Here is a 22025-nt window from a genome sequence, read left to right on the forward strand (position 1 = left end):
AAGTGGGGCTGGGGCTGCTTTCCGCCATTAGCGCCTGCCCTGGAAGTTTTCCGCCTGGTTAAACCTGCGCGGTGGCGTGTTCCTGCGGCCTCGGGGACTCTGTTGTCGTGGTTGCCAGCGTCGGCTCCTCGCTGGGGAGTGTGATGGCCTTGATTCTTTCCGATTCGTCTCGTTCGTTTGCAGTAGCCGTCCCATCATCGTGGTCAGGTCATCTACCTTTTGATTTAATGTTTGGAACTCTCCCCGTGTCACATACTCATCATCGGTTTGCCGCCTCTTCTCTCTGCGGTCTGTCATCGCTGCCACGTGGGGGCTGCTGTCGTACCACCTGTCTGCCTTCCTGGCCAGCTTATCCAAATCGGTTTCGTCGCTCATTGCCAGTTGCAAGCTTAGTCCCTCTGGCAGCCTGCTCTCCCACGTGGTTCTCAGCAGATCCTCCGACATTTCCTGGGCCGCCAATATCCGGAGGTCTCTCAGGAACTGTGATGGCTTCCTGTCGCCAATTTCCTCGCGTTCGAGGAGTCTGCGATGTCTCTGTCGTTGGCCGACTCCTAACCTCTCCAAAATTTCCTTCTTCAGGAAGGTATATCGCTTGAGTTTCGGGGGGGCCACGTGGATGTCCCAAATCTCCGTCATCACCTCGCGAGGCAAACACGCGATTGTTCTGCAGTATCGCGTGTTTTCGCTAGTGATTCTGGCGGCTTCGAAGCTCGCCTCCATCTGTGCGAACCATATTTGGGGGTTCTCGGCCCAAAAGGGCGGGAAGGGGGGCACGGGCGCCCCCAAAAAGTCAAGATTTACCGTGCTTTGGTTGCGGTCGCTGTTCTCCGCGTTTTCCTCCATGTTGTTCTGCACATTGTTCTCCCCGCCTGCTTCGGCGGCGCCGTTGTCTGCTTCACCGTCGGACATCGTGTTTCCAAGATTGTCGGGAAGAATAGGGGGGATGGGGGTGCGCGCTGTCTATCACGTCGGGGTCACCACTGTGGGTCTCGGGGGAACAGGGTAGTTCCTCCCCCACGAGTTAGGGCCGAATGGTCGAATGACAGCTCCACTGCCGTAACCATGGCGACCGGTGTTGCCACCCTCTTCTATGGGGTCGCCACAGTGTCATGCGGGGAAGACGTGCTTCTGCGTTCTTCCCGCTATTACTCGCTTAAACCCGGCTATTGCACGAAATTTAATCTAAAAATTTAACCATCTAATCACTTATTTTACTAATTGCATCCTAGTATAATTTAAGTGTAAAAATAAACAGACGATCGGCCGTTAACAGCGTTTTTAATATCAGTGATTGCGAAAAATTTTGTGTTAATTTTGTGTCAGTTACAAAAGCGTATACGAACGAGATACATCTCCCTACCTGAATACAAAAAAATAAGGGTCCCTGCTCGCCAGTCAAAATTCGGTCCCACAGAAGCAATAAATCTTCCACATAATTGCTTTCAGACAAAAATTTTTAACGAACTTTACTTAATAGAATAATAGCAAACAGAAACGGTGTTTCCCAACTGTCTAATAGTTCTTTTTCATATTTAATTTATATTAAAGTAATTCGTGTAATTTTATATTCTTTACTAAATTTATTATTAAAATATTAAATTGCAAACCGCACTCACATATATAAATCCGTTGTCTCCAAAGAGGCGTCTCACGATAAAGATCTGTAAAAAAGTAGTATAACAATTGCTAATCTATTATTATCATAACTAACTACTTTCACTTACAAAGTAACCCTGTTAAATGGCATGTAATAACTCATAAGTGATCCAAGTGATACCTAGGATGACTATCTGTCAAAGCTGACCACAGAGAAGAGTCTATGGCGGTAAGAACTCACTCCTTGAATGGAAATCTCTCTCAAGTACCGCCTTTTTCTCAACACATCTTGGATAAATGCGAGAAAAATAATATCCAAACCTCCAACAAAGTAAGAGTGACGATGGATGATAGCTTAGCTAATAGAAACCTGTATTTAGCCACGTACAATGTAAGAACGTTATCGAGTGAAGGAAGTGTGCTTGCATTAGAGAATGAATTAGAAAATATCAAATGGGATATAATAGGACTTAGTGAAGTAAGACGAAAACAGCAAAACCAAATAATCCTAAAAAGTGGTAACTGTCTCTACTGGAGAGGGCTACCAAATGGTAGAATAGGAGGAGTAGGGTTTCTTATCAATAAGAGAATAGAAAGAAATATTATAGAAATAAGCGACATATCGGAACGTATATGCTATATAGTATTAAGAATCTCGAGCAGGTACACTTGTCAAATCTTCCAAGTGTACGCCCCCACATCTAGCCACCCAGACGAGGAAATAGAAGACTTCTACGAAAAAATACAGGACGCATACGATAATAGCCGTCACCACTTTAAAATAATCATGGGCGACTTTAACGCAAAAATAGGACAAAAGGCAAATACTGAAAGAGCAGTAGGCAATTTTGGTACCGGCCAAAGAAACGACAGAGGCGATCGCCTCATAGAATTCGCAGAACACAACAGGCTCTTTATCACTAATTCATTTTTCAGGAAAAACACCAACAATAAGTGGACTTGGGAGAGTCCTAAAGGAGACAGAAACGAGATCGATTTCATCCTAACAAATGCCCTGCACTCCGTTAAAGACGTTAGTGTTTTAAGTAAAGTAGATATAGGTAGCGATCACAGATTAGTCCGTGCCAAGATGGCCATTAATATAAATTGCGAACGTAGGAAATTAATAAAAGGATGCAGTAACTCTCCAGATTTCGCTCAACTAAGGTCTAGGAAAAAGGAATTCGAACTCGAACTTGGAAATCGATACGGGAAATTAAACCCAGAAGCAGACATCGAGGAATTGAACACTGTAATTAGTTCGGTTCTAACCTCAACAGGTAAGAAATTAGGTGGATTCAGGAAACAGATTAAATTAAGCAAAATTTCAGCGGAAACAAAAAACCTAATTAAGCATAAAAGGAATTTAGATAGGGATAATAATAAGCAAGAATACAATCTAGTAAATAAGGAAATTAAAAAGAGAATAGTCAGGGATGTCAGGGATTTTAACAGCAAGCTAATAGAAAATACCATTAAGAATAACCGTAGCCTGAAAAAGTGCAAACAGGATCTTTTCTTAGGCAAAAACCAAATGATCGCAATCAGATCAGAGAGCGGAGTAATAATTAGGAATAGAGAAGAAATCATAGACAGAGTTTACACGTTCTATGCAAAACTATACGAGAACGACAACGGCCAATTCCCCGCTCTGGAATCGACACACGGCCAAAGGGTTCCTGCAGTATTGCCTAGCGAAGTAGAGGCCGCGCTAAAAACTGCAAAGAACGGTAAATCCCCAGGGGAAGATAATATTCCCATTGACTTACTAAAATGTGGCGGCCCCCCCCTAATTAATATCTTAGCTAGGCTTTTCAGCAAATGCATCCAGAACCAAGCTATACCAGAAGGATGGAATAACGCAACTATCATTTTAATACACAAAAAAGGCGACAAAAGCGATATCAAGAACTACCGACCCATTAGTCTACTTTCAGCGGTCTACAAGCTCTTCACGAAGGTTATTACAGAAAGGCTGAAGAATATCCTCGACGAGAACCAACCTATAGAGCAGGCAGGGTTTAGGGCAAATTTCAGCACAATGGACCACCTCCAAGTAGTTGGCGAACTAATCGAGCGCGCCAACGAATATCAACGGCCATTGTGCCTAGGTTTCGTCGATTATGAGAAAGCCTTCGATACAGTTAGTCATAATGCAGTACTTAACGCTCTAAAAACACAGGGAGTGCCGGAACCCTATGTGGGACTGTTAGCTGCAATATATAAGAATGCCACAGCTTCGGTTAAAATTTTTTCAGGTACAGATAGATTTAGCATAGGAAAAGGAGTAAGACAAGGAGATACAATCTCGCCCAAGTTATTCAATGCGGTGCTTGAGGGAGTTTTCAGGAAATTGGATTGGGATACAGCCGGAGTAAGCATCAATGGTCGCTTTTTGAGTCACCTTCGGTTCGCAGACGATATAGTTTTAGTAGCTCGTGATTCAGCTGACCTACTTATCAGACTAACACAGCTGGACAGGGAAAGTAGAAAAGTAGGATTAAAAATTAACGTAGATAAGACTAAACTAATGTTCAATAGTTATTGCATGCCTGATAGCATCCCCTTAGATGATAAACCAGTAGAAGTAGTAAATAATTATTTATATTTAGGTCAAATAATTGACATGTCTGGTAGTAAAAATGAAGAGATAAAGAGACGTATGAAATTAGGGTGGAGTGCATTTGGACGGATGAATGCTGTTTTTAAATCAAAAATGCCACTCTGCCTGAAGAAAAGGATCTTTGATCAATGCGTTTTGCCAGTGATGACGTATGGATGTGAAACTTGGACACTGAACGCCAAGATGCAAAATAAAATCCAATGCACTCAAAGAAGTATGGAACGCTGTATGCTTGGCATAACGAGGAAAGACAGGAAGCGGAACACGTGGGTGAGAAATATGACAAGGGTAGTGGACATAGTGGATAGAGTGAAGAGATTGAAATGGCAATGGGCGGGTCACGTAGCTAGGAGGATGGACGAAAGGTGGACAAAAGAAGTGCTTGAATGGTACCCGAGAGAAGGCAAAAGAGTAAAAGGAAGACCGCAAGGAAGATGGGTGAACGAAATTAGGAAAATGTGCGGAATGAGATGGATGAGTGTTGCGCAAAACAGAGACGAGTGGAAGCGTGTTGGAGAGGCCTTCATCCAGCAGTGGATGGCGAATGGCTGTAAATGATGATGATATATATATATATATATATATATATATATATATATATATATATATATATATATATATATATATATATACATATATAATAAAATAAATTTGAATTCATAATCAATAAAGGGTAAGTAGCTAATTTCTAAGAAACTATATTATAAGGCAGATATTATAAATATCTAAATACGACCAGCAGCACCGCAAAAATGATCTTTTGAAAGGCAATAGTTGCTATGAATACCTATAGTACATTAGTACCTGCTATGCCTGTTCATATGAAATTACTGTTAACTAAATGCTTCCATATCTAAGCCAGATATTATTTAGCTGCCAGCAGGGATGTTCATTTTACATAATTCAAAATAATATTCTCAAGGGAGCCGAATATTGAAAAACAGGAAATAATGTTTATTATGAACAGAGGGAAGGACCCATGTTGTTAAATGTAAGTGCAAGCCTACATATATAGAAAAGTAAGTATAACTACAAATGTATGTTACTATAATAAAACCATCATTAACTATTACAATATTTAAACATTAGTAACTTCCACAAGCATGCATTTAATAACACCTGTGGCAGAGGTTGTCGACCGCTGTTGCATGCCGCTGTCTATGCGCTATGCGTGGCGCGATTCTATGCAGCCAATCGACCTTCCGACTTGAAAGCTAACTAGTAGTTACTGAGAGAAAGTGTACATGCGCCATGTATTTTGCATGCGCCAATAGGGAGACCGGCATAAAGCGTGAGGGCGTATCTATGTATTATACATCTATGGGCACGTCTCTATAAATACGCTACAACGCACGGAATACAATCGGATCAATTTACTTATAAAAATGTATCCCATGTTGTTTATTGTGTGTTTTTGAATGCATTGTGCAATTTTTACCGATGCTTGCCCATCTTGCGAGTAATACATATATATATATAATACACATAGATGGGCGCTGACGCGTGATTTTGGTCGGAGATATTGTCGTCACTAACTGAGGGGTGCGGGGGGTTTAACTAGCGGGGAAGTTGGGAAAAAAAAAGGTTTTTTCCCTACGACGCAGCGGTCGGCGTTTTTTTCACTTCCCCGCTAGTTAAATCCCCCGCACCCCTCAGTTAGTGACGACTAGATCTCCGCATATCTATCGACAAGAATCTCCGCAATCGACCTTTCCTACTTAGAAGCTAACTACCTACTGAGAGAAAGTGTGCATGCGCCAAAAGGGAGACCAGTATAAGCGTGAGGGCGGATCTATGTATTATACATCTATGGAGTAATATAAACAAACAAAGAAGTTTTTATCGGACATACGTCGAGCTTCTTCTTCTTCTTCTAATGCCGAATCCGTATTCGGACGTAGGCGACTACCATGGGCAGACATCGTTTATGGCCCGTGCGAATTCTTCCCTATCATGGGCAAGCCGAAATAACTTTTCGAGACCGAGTCCCATCCATGACCTGATGTTCCGGAGCCAAGAGAGCTTCTTTCTCCCAAGCCACCGTTTGTATGAACCCATAAAACACTGCGTATGAACCCATAAAACCACGCTCGCAGCATAACTAGGGCAGCGCGAGTACCAAGAACAAAAGATGTGCACACGACCCACTTCAACCCAAAACGTTTATAAAGCAACGCAGCAACCTCCACCGGCAGAGTGAGCCTCTGGAGTTCAAACAGATCACTTCTCCGAAGAAACCTCTTCGTACATACAATAACCATTGTACCAATTGAACGCAAATAAACGATCCTCTTTCAAACTCAACTGAATTTCCATAGGCCGGGAAACGGTCGAAACCTTTCACTCGACCACCTGTTCTATAAACCCAATTACAAAATTAAAAAATTGAATTAAAACTTAATTCCAATCCACCGTTTTCAACGTCGATAAACATATATAAAAATAATACGAGATTTATATCGACGAAACGAAGCAAAAGTGAAATCGCAAATAGTATTTTGCAATAGCAAAAGTGCAAAGTCGAGAAATGAGGTGTTAGAGCCAACCGGCGTCAGTCAGCGGCTGCCGGTCGTAGAGGTTGAGCGCCGCCACTATGGTAACGAAAACTGAATAACGACTGGCGAAGAAAGAATGACGAATAGCGAATAACGAGTGACGAGGAACGAACGAGTGACTAACGACTAACGACTAACGATTAACGGCTAACGACCGGCAACGAACGACCCCCCGCGCCCCTCCCCCTCGCCTCCCGCACCCCGACCCACCCACCTCACCTCACCTCACCTCACCTCACCTCACCTCACCTCACATCGACCACATTTCCGATCGGCTATTCAAACCCACCGATGACGTTTCCGTGACTCATCCTCGCATCATCACACCACTCCACTCCACTCCACTCCACTCCACTCCACACCTCACCTGTCTCATCGCGATCGGCACACATGACGGTACTATCGTAGCGAATGTTGTATACACACCCATTTTGACAATACATATATAACAACATAACCTAAAAATTTACATTTTCAGCGAAGGTTATGTGACGGGATAAAAATCACCAACAGGTTGAACGTATCGATATCGCTGTTCTAATACGATTGTAAATACTAATGTTTATCAACTAGCCGGTGGGGAAAGCTGTCCACATATTTGACCTTAAAGGTTAAAGGTTACATTGCTTTTCGTAGAGGAATCATTACGTCTTCAATTTATTGCACTATTCCAACTATATTCTTATAAGAAAGATCATTGTCGCGGATATTCCATTGGATCCGTATTGTTGAAGCGTGTGGAATCTATGGTCGACTTGGGTATCACTTTTGATCCTCAATTCACCTTTCACAACCACATCAAAACAGTCGCTGACGTTTCCTTTCGTCGACTTGGATTTGTCTTGAGATATGCTAGGTTATTCTCCAACCCCTTGTCTTCTCGCTTGCTTTTCAACTCGCTTGTTAGAAGTGAGCTAGAGTATAATGCGATTGTGTGGAATCCGCATGAAGCAAACTACTCTCTTATTATCGAAAATGTGCAAAAAGCATTTCTTCGTTTTCTATATAAGAAAGAGTGTGGGTATTACCCATATCTCTATCCCACTCCTTTCCTTTTGGGTATGCTTGGGTATAATTCCCTTGAACTTCGGAGAAACTTCTCGTTAATTCGTTTCGTTCTCCAGCTACTGCGTGGTAATACTAATAATAATACCCGTTGTTGCTGGAACAGTTGGGACTTTATGAGCGTGGTAGATATCATCATTTGATGGTTGTACCTCCTGCCTGCACAGTTCTTATTCCAAGAGCTATCCGACTTCTCAATCGAACCGTTGCTGCCGAGTCTGAATGTGATTTTTTCCACCTTAGTGAGATTAGTAGATTATCAGAGATTACTTTAACCTTTAATCTGTCTGGTAGCCTGCGCTCATCCTTATTTTCATAATTGAATATGATGTATGAGTGGAATTTTGATCTTCTCTATTCCGTTTGAGCCTCGCAGGGATGTTTTGGTACTGGCTATAGGTGCAAGACATTGCCTACTTTGTATTTTATTATAATGCTTTAGTTTTTTTGTTATGATTGTGTATAAATGTATTTTTGTTTGTATATATATATATACATATATTTTTATTCTTCTCATCTCTCTGTATTATTTTTCCGACCATAGTAGTGCCTTAGGGATTCCTGTAATGCCACAATGGTCCAAACTTAAATAAATAAATAAACAAATGGTTTTCTTAACCATTTAATCGCGTGTGTAGAAACCGATTCGATTATTTTATTATATATGTATGTGTTTAGTGCCAATCCTTGACACTACCTCTTGAATATATCACAAACTAACGGAAAATATTTGTTTTTTTTTCAATTTCATCAGTATCACGGGATATTTTTAGATGTCACTGTGAAGAAACCAAAATTAATTTCAAGTCGTTAATGTCGATGAAGTACGTTTTGCTGTAATTTCAGTGATAGTAAATGAAAAAGTGAACACTTGAGATTCAAATATCGTCATTGACCGTTTGCCCGCGGCCGTCTTCTATAGAAGCTTTGGACGACAAGTCTGTAGCGCGGCTGTCTTCCATAGAATTTCTGAACTTTGCATGGGATTTTCAGCCTTATATGCGCCTATTTCAACTGTTTTAAGGTTCAAAATTGGTTGAATATATTACTGACAGTTGAATGCCATCTATTCAATTTGCTTAAAATTAATATATAACAGTCAAAAATTTGTTTTTTGTGGAAACATACTGAAACCTCGTCTATGTGACGTCACGTCTTCATACAATTATGAAGAATGATTATTTGACAATTAATCCAAAACTACGAGATATATTATGTATTTTATTGTTTAAAATAATACTTTATGTGTTAATTAACATATCTGGTTACTTGAGTAAATATTAAAATCTGTATTTAAGGTCGAACACTCGATTGCCAAATTCGCGAAAAAGGTGCCGCGTATAGGGCTTGTTCGCTATATTTATTGCCGCGGGCATAGGGTTAAAATATGCTACTTTTTATCTTTTCTTAAAAATATTCCATTACCAATAGATAATTCAGAATTTTTATTGAACTATTGAATAATTTTATATTATACATTTATCATAGCCTTCTTCAGATCATGACGATGCCGCTGATATATATTATGTATTTGTAACATTTGTGCGTTTTTGTTTTCAGACTACCCCTGTGGGGAGAGGCAGAGGCTACGCTAGCCGCAATCGGGACCTCAGACGGCCGGGAAACTTGATTATACCGAACGACAGTCATGGCATGGTCGGTGCTCCGCTTAAATCGTCTCCGAACATGACGAGCATCAACGTCCAATCGCCGCCGACCAACGCGTCCGATCAGATGTTTTCCACCTCGCCGTCCTTGGCGAAGATCGCCAAGGCGACATCGCCTCCGACCAAACACCTGAACTTGAGCCAGACGGCGCTGATGAATAAACAATCGGCCGGTTCCGTCCCGTCGTACTATCAAAATTACAGATGCGGCGGCGGCGACGACGACGACAACGTCGACGAAAACACCCAATCTGTTTTGCAAATCGACGATAAATATTCTTATTTAATTCAACAGGTATTGATGTTATTAGATTTTGTATGGATATTTATACTAGTTTGGAATTGAATTGTATATTCAAATAGTGGTTGCTATTCTCTATGCAGGAGTGTTTTGCAGCTGGTTTTGATCAAATAATATTCAATGTTTACCTGTGAGCCAGCAATTTAAAAAAAAAAATTTTTTTACAATAATAAAACAATATACGATTGCTTCCAATGGCATAATTGATTAAGTGGCAGCCTCGATGAAATATGTTGCATTTTTGTTAAAAGAAAAACTTAAAATCATCATTTTGTAATCAAGTTCGTTCATAGTTGGTGCTTGTAAAATCGTTTTTAAACGTTAAATATTGCACTTTTCGGATGAGAAATTGATGCGTCTCGCCCGAGAGACGCTGGGGTATAAACCAAGTCAATGTGCGACTCACGGATGAGTCGCTGCAAACGGTTAAAGGCTATTTTTGGAAGCTGAAAGGTGTTTCTATGAATTAAATGGTTGTAAGCCTCACTTTAGGTTTACTCGTGCGGGTTAAAGTTAAAATATTTCGGAAAATCAAGTTAGAAAGTATAATATAGAGTACAAAATTCGATGGTTATAAATTGAAAACTGAAGATTTTGTATAGCGGACAGACAGACAAACATAATGTATGTTTCAAACATTCCAGACTTAACATTTTTGCATATTATATTCTCCTTTTTGAAATTTGAACAGTGTACTGGTTGTATCGTTGAAATCGAATTGATCGTGGCTATTTAAACGTTGCAGGTTAACGTGCTATCGTCTTCCGACGACGGTATTTTGACTAATCAAAAGCTCAAACATATCGAAGGCGTCCTCGCCAAAGAATGTCCTCAACCGAAGTCGCTAAGGTACAATCGCCTACATTATATACATCATATTATACAAATATGTTGATCAATACAATATGTTATGTGTGTGTTTGTTGGGTTTCAGGAATGCGATGGAAGCCATAGCGTCCGCGGCCATATTGGACACAAATATAACAGCCAAAGTGTCGAAAATGATGTGCTCCGTGCTGTTCTCGCGGGTGCAGATTCACCAACTCCGATTGCACAGCATTTTCGTTTCAGCTCTGCGCGATAAAGTTGACGGTATGCTATTTGATAATTCGGACTCGCCGAGCATGAGTGTGATACTGCAGCCTTTTTTCGACTCCAAATATCGTACCCCTCAGATATTATAATATATATATTTGTTATTCGATAAGCTTTCTAAGTGTGCTTATGAAGTTTATTTCAATCTTTGTCATACTGTGTTAATATGTAGACACGTCTATAGTTGTTCAATATGTACTATGGTCATTGGTAATATTCAGTTCGCGGATGACACATAGTAGGAAATGTCTTACATCCACAGCCAGCACCAATATATAGAACCGGCCATAAATACAAAACGTTCCCGCGAGGCCCGAATGAAAGAGAAAACATCAAAATTCCACTCATACATCACATCTAAATATGAAAATAATGATGAGCGCAAGCTACCAGACAAATATGTTAACCTTTGAAGGACGGAGCGTCGAGATCGGACGAGTGTCCCGAACCGGGGGTCTTTTTTAATCAAAATACAGCTTTTCTCAATACAAATGGGTTCAATATATATGTTATTAATCATCTTATACATCACCATAAAAAAGTTTTATTCGTATAGCATGTTTTTGACTATTTTTGTATTAAAAAATAACGAAAAGCGTCGACATGCAAACGCACATAGGTAAGGCCAACAGGCGACTGCATGACTCAATAGCCACGCGCCAAAAGCGAGGAAAACAATAGCTGTCTCTTTCTCTCGCATTGATTCATCGTTCAACAAGAATATGCAAGCGAACAGTCAAAGACATGATTTATCGCTACCGCCTTTTAAATCATACTTTGGAACGTAGAAATGTATAATTGTATTTTTTTACGATGTACCCCTTTTCTAAATCATACAAAATCTATTAAAATAAATTTCTCATAGTTCATTCTAGGAATACAAGAAATATAGGGTGTATAGCTTTGAAAACCAAGTAAAACTTGGGGCACTTGCATACCCCACTTCGTTGAGAGAGGGGTAAAATAATCTCTAATAACCTACGATCAATGAGTTGGAAATTACACATTTGGGGCACGGCACCAACGGTTTCATTTAGAAGTCGATTAGCTCTTGGAATAAGAGCCATCCGATAAAGGGCTGGGGATACAGCCATCAATTGATGATGTCTACCACGCACATACATAGTTACTAGGGACCAGTGGCGGCTCGTGCCTGGAACGTCAACCCCTAAAAAAATTACGAAAAACTTGTATTTACAACATGCTTTTAGATATTTGACACACTGTGTGTATCAAATATATGCACTCGCATTAACAGATCGCTTCAAAGCGACGAGTACTAATTCATATACAATACAATAATACAACTAGTACAAGCATTTTTATAAAATTCGAATTCATACAAACATCATCCACAGTGACATCTATGGAGAAATTTTTGCAGCATTTTATCATAGAAATCGGCGAACCTCAAGTCGCTGAATAACTTGAAATTTGCAAGAGAGATTGGAAAGGAAATGCCGATTTACAGGAACCGTTTCAATGAAAATCAGAAAAATTGGCAAACCCTGAAAGGACACGATCGACCTGAAGTCACAAACCAAGGTCTGGCCAACAACCACTAGTCCAAGCTGCTGGTTAAAGATGTATGATATTCAACATAAACAAATAGATATAGGAAATCGTCAAAAATAACTATGGCAATGCTTTTCAACCACTATTGATCTATTTGGTGCAATAGTTTGTCTAACTACTGTTAATTTTCATTTTAAATAATTCTTGTATGCCTTCTCCGTCTGGTGTTTCATCTCTTTCCACTGTCTGAACTAGAAATGATATTTTACATACATAAAAGAATAGATATAGGAAACCGACCCATGCAATGATCGATCAGAATAATGATGGCAATGCTTTTTTCCACCATTCTTCTTGATATTCTTTTGTGTACTTCAAAACGTACACCCAGTTGAGAATCACAGTGATATTGAAATTTCATGCTCGGTGTGTTCGGACAATACTTGGACAATTTTGACGGCAAGAAGGTTGTATCTTAACGTTTGCTATAATGTGTTTCGATTGTTGTTTCAGGTTTGGAATTGACTTTGGACGGTGCAGATCAATACCTCCTCAATGCATCTACACTATTGACTGAGATTTTCACCGGTATTACTATTACTATATCGTCTCATAAGTATTTCCCAAAGTGGTGTATTTAAAAACGATCGCCTGCATTGTATTTGTTTAAAATCTATATGTAGTATCAAAATTTGTGAAACTTACATACATATGCAAACTTACATGCATATGCAAACAATAGTGAAAATTATGAGGGAGAGTTTGGAAGACCACTTTTGGGAAACCTTGTTCTACATATATAAATATGTGGAGTGTTTCATGCAAGTAGTGCTTGAATTGATCGATTGATGGGTCTATGTGTATTGTAGTTTGATGATTCAATATTATTTTTAGTAATTATTGTTATTGTTTAGTACAAAATGTTTTATCTTATATTTTCAATATAGTATTGTTGCATAGGGGTGGGTTCAGGATCCAAATGAAAGGTCGGAAGTCGCTTTACAGCATTTATTCAATGATTCAGGAGATCCACCGCTCACTCCAGAATAATCTGATCTACCGTGTGTACCTCCTTATAAAGGACAAGTTGCACAGCATAGCTTCCCCGATCCATTAATGTGACTATTGTATAGGCACGTAGTCTACCCTGGCGAGTCGAACGCACTCGTCCTGGTCTATGAGAACTCCAGCGTATCCTTTGTTCGGGACTTACTGAGTCCCGTTAGCCTAATCCGGGGTCTCTATTGTTTACCCACGAATGCATATATAAAACAATTTGAAAGATGCGTTTTTGCTATGTTTTAATATGGTATGTTTTTTTCAATTTTAAGATTCGAAATTATTGGAAAAGGAAGAGCTGAAAGTGCTGGCTAATTTGATCATACAAGTTTTTGTCGACCTTTTGGAGTGCAATACGCCATTGTCGCTTCGAACTCTCAACGTTCAGGTATTTTTGTAATGCAATATAATGACTTCTAACTATACATATGTGTACTGATTGAAATGTTGACGTTTTTTTTTTTTCTTTTCAGTTGATGCAGTACGGTCGTCCTTTACATAATACCGTACCGGAAGAATTGGACGGCATATCTTTGTCGGCGAGGAAGCTTATGATCTCTCGTCATCCACCACCATTCGCATGCCGCATTTGGCTTGCTCTATTAGCCGACCAGTGCTTATACCAATTTCAACCTTTGCCCAAATACTTGCAAGACTTCTACGCTAAGCATTTAGATGAAAGTAATCAGGAGAACGAGCCGAAGCGTTGTCGATACACTGGCAAACCTTTAAGCAGGGACGATCTGCCCGTCAAGAAGTTACCCAAAGCGTCTACTAATCACCGTAACTACGACAATAATCAAAGCGTTTCGAAAGAGTATAGGAAGACTGTTAAATCGGACTCGAGCGATAAGTCTTCGAATAGACACCATCAGGATCAGGTAAAGGACGATGTGTTTGATGATAAGTTGAACTACGACGATTCGACCAATGTCGATTATTATTCTGATGTTTCGAATGATCACAATGTCAGCGTACAGAGTTTTCATGAAAAGAAACCAAGGCCGATACTGGGAGCGGGCGCTCGGATAGCTCAGCAGCCCAAGTCGGATTCGGATCAGAATCAGTTCATGGAACCGCCGCCGATGATGTCGTACAATCAAGCATATTCCAGCGAGAGTGCTGTTGAAATTCCCAAATTCTGCCCGAGCGTGCCGCCGCCAAACTTCATACCGAGGACCTCCGATATGATGGGCTCCGATAAAGTTCAAACTTCGGTTTCGCAGGATACTGGCGATTTTTGGAACTACCCGCCTCCGAAATTGGAACCGGTCATTCTCGGCGTTTCCAGCTTATCGAGTCGGCTCGATCTCAACTCCTGGCGGCAGCAGGCTAACGCGGAAGACGCGTCTAACGAACCCGTCGACGATAAAAGCGGCATGTTAATGCAAAACTTCTACGAACAGAACAGTGAAGATTTCGACGGGAACCAAATGCGAATCAATCTAGACGATTCGTTGGGCTCTTTAGATAAATTGAATTTACATGAAAATTTAGACGACGATGTAGATAATAAGGCTTTCAACGATACGGGTGTTTCGTTTTGGGGGAAGAAAAGGAACGAGGACAGCGATAGTGATAAGAATTGGAATAGAAACGGCGGACGGCTGAGCAGCGAACGTAAAGGGTTCGACGCGAAGAAGGATGTGAATTGGATCAAAAAGGAAGCCGAGGAGAAGGATTCGAATTGGAGGCGGAGAGGATCCGACGAGAAGAATTGGGACGGTAAAACGGCGAACAATTGGTCGGGTAAGAAACCGACCGACGTCGTCGTCGTCGTTCCGGATCCCGTCGATGATCGGTCGAACAGAAGCCGAACCGATTCGGTGGCCAGAAGCGAAGAGGATGGCGATTTCGGCGATAAGAAATCTAGCGGGCGACGCGACAGCCGCGGCAGCGGTCGAGGGTCCAAGAGAGACTTCATGGAAGTGCCGAGGAAGGCGAGCTATTGGACGCACGACGATCGCTGTGATAAAGATTACGACGATTGATAGGTCGTCGCTTGCGAGGTGCTGATGCTTAATCTGATGTATTTTTCCTAAGTGTTGATTATTTTCTTTTGACTATTTCATACATACTCTTGAAACAATATCGAAGTGGTACACAAATCGTATGTTCAGTTACCAGAAACTATCAACGTATCGAAAGTAATCTTCGATCATCTCGAATACATGAAAAATTTTCAACGTTTATTACTTTGATTTGTGTTTGTTGATATAGTAGTTACGATTTTGTTGTTTTTTTTTTTTTTTTATATGTATACATATATATTAATAGTAATATTATGTAAAAGGTGGGGCGGAAATAATTGGACAATTAGTAACTTGAAAATAAACACTTGAATATAGATAGAGGCTGCCCCAAAACTACACTATAGCCAAACATGTACTTTAGGATACATCGAAAATAGCGAATTTTGGAATTTAAAGACGGCTCAAGTTGGAAAAGATGTTATGTATCATAAGAAATTCGTAAAAATGAAAAAAAATATATTTGCACTGCTGCTAGTCCATTCAAGTTTGTGAAAATCGTAAATTTTGCCGATTTTCTAAGGTTTTTTAAATGCAAGCTCTGTTTTAGTATTTCTTTTTTTAATTCACCTCATTTATTTATTTTTATATTAATAATTTTACATTGAATTTACATTAAACATCGTTTCTCACGTCTACTATTTGTTGAATATAATATTATTTTGATCGATTTTAAAAGAAACGCGATTTGTTTTTTTACATATGTACTTGCTTTACGTTTCACTTACGTTGTAAACGAATTCAGGAAAAAGTTTGCCTCTTATCCGATCGTTTTCATACTTTGCCATATTGCTCATTTTGGTCATCGATATAAGTAAATGGATCCTCCGCCATTACGATGGTGCAAAAATATCGTGTAAGACGCGTTTTAAATCTGCCCGGCGAGATAGTCGTTGACGTCTATCCACCGTTTGTTTATTAGTTTTAAACATAGGTGGCGGTAGTAAAATAAAATTATTGTTTTTATTCAAAATAATAATTTTATTTATATAAATAAGTGAAAATAAATAATTGTGTATCGAAATTATCGAAAAACTCACTAAGAAGAGATACATTATTCGGAAAATACTTCGACGTGCAACTAAAATTCATTTTTAAATTTCAAATTGTCATTTAAATAAATAATTTTCTTAAATTGGGTTTTTTGTTTTCAAAATTGATCAAAAGTACAAAAAATATAAAAATATTTAACCTTCAAAAATCGGTAATATTTACGAATGGGATGACGGCAGTGCAATATTTTTTTTTAAATTGTATTATTTTTTTTACGGATTCCCAACGATACAGAATATATTTGCTAACTTGAGCTGCTTTCAAATTCCAACATTGAATGCTTTCGATGTACCCTAGTGTACATATGTATTATATACAAATATAAATTGAAATCACAATGGTGCCAATAATGGGGGTAGGCATGAGCCAAATTCTTCAGAACCGTTTCAAATCACACATTTTCAGTAATAATAGCAAACTAATATATGTACATAGTATCATTGTGCCGCATAGTCAGTTTTTAAAGCTGAAGTGTCACTCTCAGATGTACGAGATGTCTCGATACATTGTCTTGAACTGGATGGACGCACACTTGGCTCATTTGAAGGATGAGTTTGAACTATCCAGGTGTTGTAGAACAACATTCAAGTATGAAAGAATGTTCGACCGCGTGCTTAAAGTGCTAATTTTCAAGGTACCAGTCGTGTGAGAGTGGTGCCGCCTCCGCCCCGTTTGAAAATATTGACGACGAAAGTGTGCAACTCAAGTATAAATAAAAAATAGCATAATTAAAAACTAAAAGTCATATTTCTACAATAATGTTTAGGTATTTTGAAAAATTGTAATATTATATTATATATATATAGATACGATGATGACGAATGCGCGTACGATTCAAATATAGTGTGATAATTTATCATTAATGAATGCATTTTGATCTATGATAATTTTAGTAACTTTTGAACATATATATATTTATCATTGACATTTTGGTACTTTAATAATATATGACAAGTCGTCAGACTGCGCGTGCCGATGCCGGTATGTCATCGGTGTACGATCACGCACTACCGGAGAATGACGGTGCTCTAGAAAACGTTTAATCTTGTGAATCAAACGTATGCAGTTTTGCAAAGAAGGATCAAACCTGTGTCGACAACGTTTCGTACAATTGAAGGTCTATAGCACGGACTGGCAAGTGCACGTAAACAGCAAAAGTATTCGGTACATTCTCTATATACATAAATGCGTGAATATATAATATGAATGCTCCCATATAGAATGTACCAATGAATACTTTTCGTACTGCTGTTTACTTGCCGGTCTGTGCTGTGCCAATATGAATAGACTAATTCTTCGCCCCCTTTATATATGTACGTGATACATTTTGTACAATATAGTCTTTTTTCAATGCAAACGTGATTGATAACACTGAGCAACAACCAAATATTCCCGGAGCCGAGTCTAATCAATCTACTAAATTTACCCAATGAATTTTGTTTGGCTTCTCCTTGTGTTTGAGATGTGAGCGCTTAGAAAAATGCCCAATTTTTACAGTTTATTGGCTTTCGCAGTCTGTCAACTTAAAATCTAATACCGATGTGCTAAAATTGAGTGTTAATATCTAATAGTCAGGAGTTTTTTTTTATTGATTGTGAATTTTATTACTTTAAAATACCTACGATTAATTGTCTAGCGAATTTTAAAAGTCAAAAATACACTTTCTGCAGTATGAGTTTTTTCGCAAATTTTCCCCTTAAACCGCTTAGACACCCAGCCGACGCGCTGAGCGTATAATAGATACGTCTGTTTGCGCCTTAAGGAGCTTTGGGCAGCTAAGCGGTTAACCACGTTTTTGTTTGTTTATTCCAATATTTATTTTTGTTTTGCCTTAACGCGTTAATTCGAGCGCTAAATGATTTTAAATTGAGTTAAAAATTGAGCTTTTGAAGACTATATGCATGGTGCAAGAGCGAAATGAGGACTGAAGATTCCTACTCTAGCGCATCATTTGATCTCACTTAGCGAAACTCACTTTTGGCACAGCTATACTACATTTTGAGTTAAAGACCGCCAAAGACAAAAATCTGTAAAAATTGCGCTTTTTTTTTAAACGCTTTTATCCCAAAAACAACGGGAAACAAATATAAATCATTATCATATTCGAATTCAGTTGGTCATGTATTTAGTAAAGATTAGTTTCCTACTTGGTATGTAAAAATCGCGATTTTTTTGTTGCTGTGCGTGCTATTCAAGATACATATCATAAATGGTTCGGTGATTATTGCCCACAAAGCGCTCGCCCAAAAGTCACTATAACGGAACATCTGGCAGCCTAAAAGTCCATCATACTAACGAGAACTCAAAGAGTGTCAAGTATTCTGTATTCGCAATTTTCATGGCAAAATTGTTTTGGGCGATCACAATGTGCGTAATAATCCAATTGCCATCATAAATAGTGTCTAACTGATGTCATACAACGACTTTAAAGGATCATAGTCTAAAAATAAGGAGCTAGTATCTGAGGATTTGGAGGAATTTCATATGACAAAAACTAAATGTCTATTAAATCACACATTATAACTAAAAGTTCTTGACTGAAAAGTTCTAGGGCATGAGTTGACCCCGTGGAAGTCAACACCTCAAAAATATAAAAGGCAAATAGCTGACCAATGCACCTACATATACATATATAGTCCCTCCCATAGCACGATTTCTCATAATGCGAAATGCTAGGGGTAGGGGTTGTAAATATAATTTGATAACGGGCGACAGGAGTGTTGGATCCTTTTTGCATAACTGCGTCTAATTTAGGTGACCCATTTTTTAATACGTCTATGATAGTTTCTTTCGCATAAAATTAAGGGTAGTTTTTCGGAGGCGTGTGAGGCCCAAATTGGGTGTACTCAATCTTAGAGGTGGATTCAAGTGAGATGAGTGTTTTTTCTTTTCGATAAGACCCGATGTATTTACATATATACCGTGGTTATGAAAAAACGAACTCAATTTTAGTTATAAGGCTATTATTTATCGGTTGTTTTCAAGTTGTGATTATTTCTTTCGAATGAGGTTGGCTTATTATATATATATATATATATATATATATATATATATATATATATATATATATATATATATATATGTATATATTTTTTTTTTTTTTTTTTAACCTTTTCAGTACCCGAAAGTCGATTTATTGGCCTTTGCAAAAGCGCCGGTGTAAAATTTTTCCAATATGTGTATATATGTATGTATTTAACAAAAAAATAATAAAATGTTGATAGTTTCGACGAGTCGCAGGGTACTGAAACGGTTAATCCACCTCTACCGCATAATAAATAAATGGTTGTGGCTATTTGCAGTTACTATATCTGCGAATTATTGGCTATTTGCAGGCACTATATCTGCGACAGGCGCAAAGCTTTCTGCGCATGCGCGTGAACTGTCACTGTCAGCGTGTTTACTGCCAAAATTTTGTTTTAACCGCTTAGACGCGCTGAGCGTATAATAGATACGGCTGTTTGCGCCTTAAGGCGCTTTGGGCAGCTAAGCGGTTAAACCTCTCAAAATTTAGATCGAACTCGTAAAGTGACGTAGAGTAAAAATATAATCCAAATTAGTTAATATTATTAATTCAATCAAGTCTAGCATACATTAAATGTAAGAAATTATAATCGGACTATAAGTTCACGCGCATGCGCAGAAGGCTTTGCGCCTGTCGCAGATATAGTAACTGCAAATAGCCAATAATTCGCAGATATATTGTACCTGCAAATAGCCACAGCCTAAATAAATACCTATGCATATTGTTTGTCACAAAATTAGACAGGTTTATTATTGTGTATGTGAAGAGAAACATAATTACGTAGTTGCGTAAAACTAGCGATTATATTGTAATTAAATATATGTATCTTTAATTTATTCACCACACGTACGTACGTACATACTGTATATGTAGAAAAAAAATAATTTTTAGTTCATCAGCCTTTTTATATAATCACTGCAAAGAAAAAACGTTAAAAAATATACCTATATATATATATATATATATATGTATGTATGTATAATGTATAATTTATGCAGTGTTGCCTTACGAATTTTACAAATTGTAAAAAGCATCAATCGTTGTTTGTATATTTTGTAATTTTGAATGCTGTTTTATCATCATGGTGATAAATCATTTTGTGAATCTCATCTGCACATTTTCCTTGGTAATATTTAATGTATTTATTAATACGTGTATTTGATATGTAATTGAATGCGAAACAAGTAAACTCTTGTTTTTCACAAACAAACAAAAAATGAAAATATTTTCTCATATACCTTCTACAGTGCGGTGATTCCATCGGCTATCCCAAGTTCCTTTATATTTCGAATCCAGTCGAATTCATTGGCTACGTCCACACTACCGATATTTCCATATCCAGTTCCTAAATAGCAACCACAGGTTGCAATATGGCAACTGGATATGGAAATATCGCTAGTGTGGACACCAAAGATATTAATTGAAATATTTTCCATATCCAATTCCCATATTGCAACCTGTGGTTGCTATTTAGAAACTGGTTATGGAAAATATCGTAAGTGATGTCGTTGGTGTGAACGCAGCCAATGTGTCATTTCACGGCTGTTCACAGTGGGTTAAAGAATAAGCGATTCCCATTACCGCTTTGAATGCTGACCAACGCCGATCGGCGTTTTGCCAACAAGTCCATGGGCCTGAACAACTTAACAAACCGAGAGACTTCTGATGGTAAGAATAATAATAATTTTTATTCCAGACGATCGGGAGAATAGTGTAATCCCTATCGTCCATGTAAAAAACATAGATAATACAAATGATAAACTAAATATAATAATAATGTTGCGTAATGATGGGTTCAGGATCCAAATTAAAGGTCAAAGTCGCTTCACAGCATTTATTCAACTATCCCAGAGGTCTACTCGGAACCACTACTCACTCCAGAATATCTGGTCTACCGTGTGTACCTCCATATAAAGGACAAGTTGCACAGCACAGCTTCTCCGATCCATTAATGTGTATATTGTCTAGGCACGTAAAGGTCTACCCTGGCGAATCTATTGTTAACGCACAAATTCGCCCAGGTCTGTGAGAACTCCGGCGGGCACTTACTGAGTCCCGATAGCCTAATCCGGGGTTTGTTTTGTTCACCCACGAATCCACAGACATTGGATACTCTCTCATGTTCCCACGTTACAATAACTCTTGGAGGCCGGGGTGTGTTGAATACCGGTCTCCGTGACGAGACAATATTAAATTACAGAAAACGCAAATATCGGAAGGCAAAGATCGAAAATCGAAAGATCAAAAAAAAATGGTGCATGGTAAACGGTACATACTCACTTAATTTGCGCGAGCAGGATACAACAGGAACAAGAGGAACAGGCTTTTCCTCCCGTATTAATGTGCGCGCGCAGAGGCCATTTTGGCGGGAACGAGAGATCAGGTGATCTGCGCTAGTAAACCATCGGTCTACGAGCACCACTCAACAATAACTCATGCAA

At 38.8% G+C, this 22025-nt stretch overlaps 3 protein-coding genes across 3 annotated transcripts in view; 2 read left to right on the forward strand and 1 right to left on the reverse strand.

Annotated features, from left to right (window-relative positions):
- Positions 1 to 22025, reverse strand: part of LOC143913042 (uncharacterized) — a 253269-nt gene that overhangs the window by 62794 nt on the left and 168450 nt on the right. The window lies entirely within an intron of this gene.
- Positions 1 to 22025, forward strand: part of LOC143912989 (dipeptidyl peptidase 9) — a 557546-nt gene that overhangs the window by 23436 nt on the left and 512085 nt on the right. The window lies entirely within an intron of this gene.
- Positions 6773 to 15949, forward strand: LOC143912990 (uncharacterized). Its single transcript, XM_077432478.1, has 7 exons — positions 6773 to 6815; positions 9400 to 9801; positions 10553 to 10656; positions 10742 to 10899; positions 12931 to 13005; positions 13749 to 13864; positions 13950 to 15949. Exons 1-7 carry the CDS (start codon positions 6813 to 6815, stop codon positions 15465 to 15467), a joined length of 2376 nt encoding a protein of 791 aa, XP_077288604.1. The 5' UTR covers positions 6773 to 6812; the 3' UTR covers positions 15468 to 15949.

The sequence above is a fragment of the Arctopsyche grandis genome, chromosome 6, assembly GCF_051622035.1.
Source record: "Arctopsyche grandis isolate Sample6627 chromosome 6, ASM5162203v2, whole genome shotgun sequence".
Classification (NCBI taxonomy): Eukaryota; Metazoa; Arthropoda; class Insecta; order Trichoptera; family Hydropsychidae; genus Arctopsyche; species Arctopsyche grandis.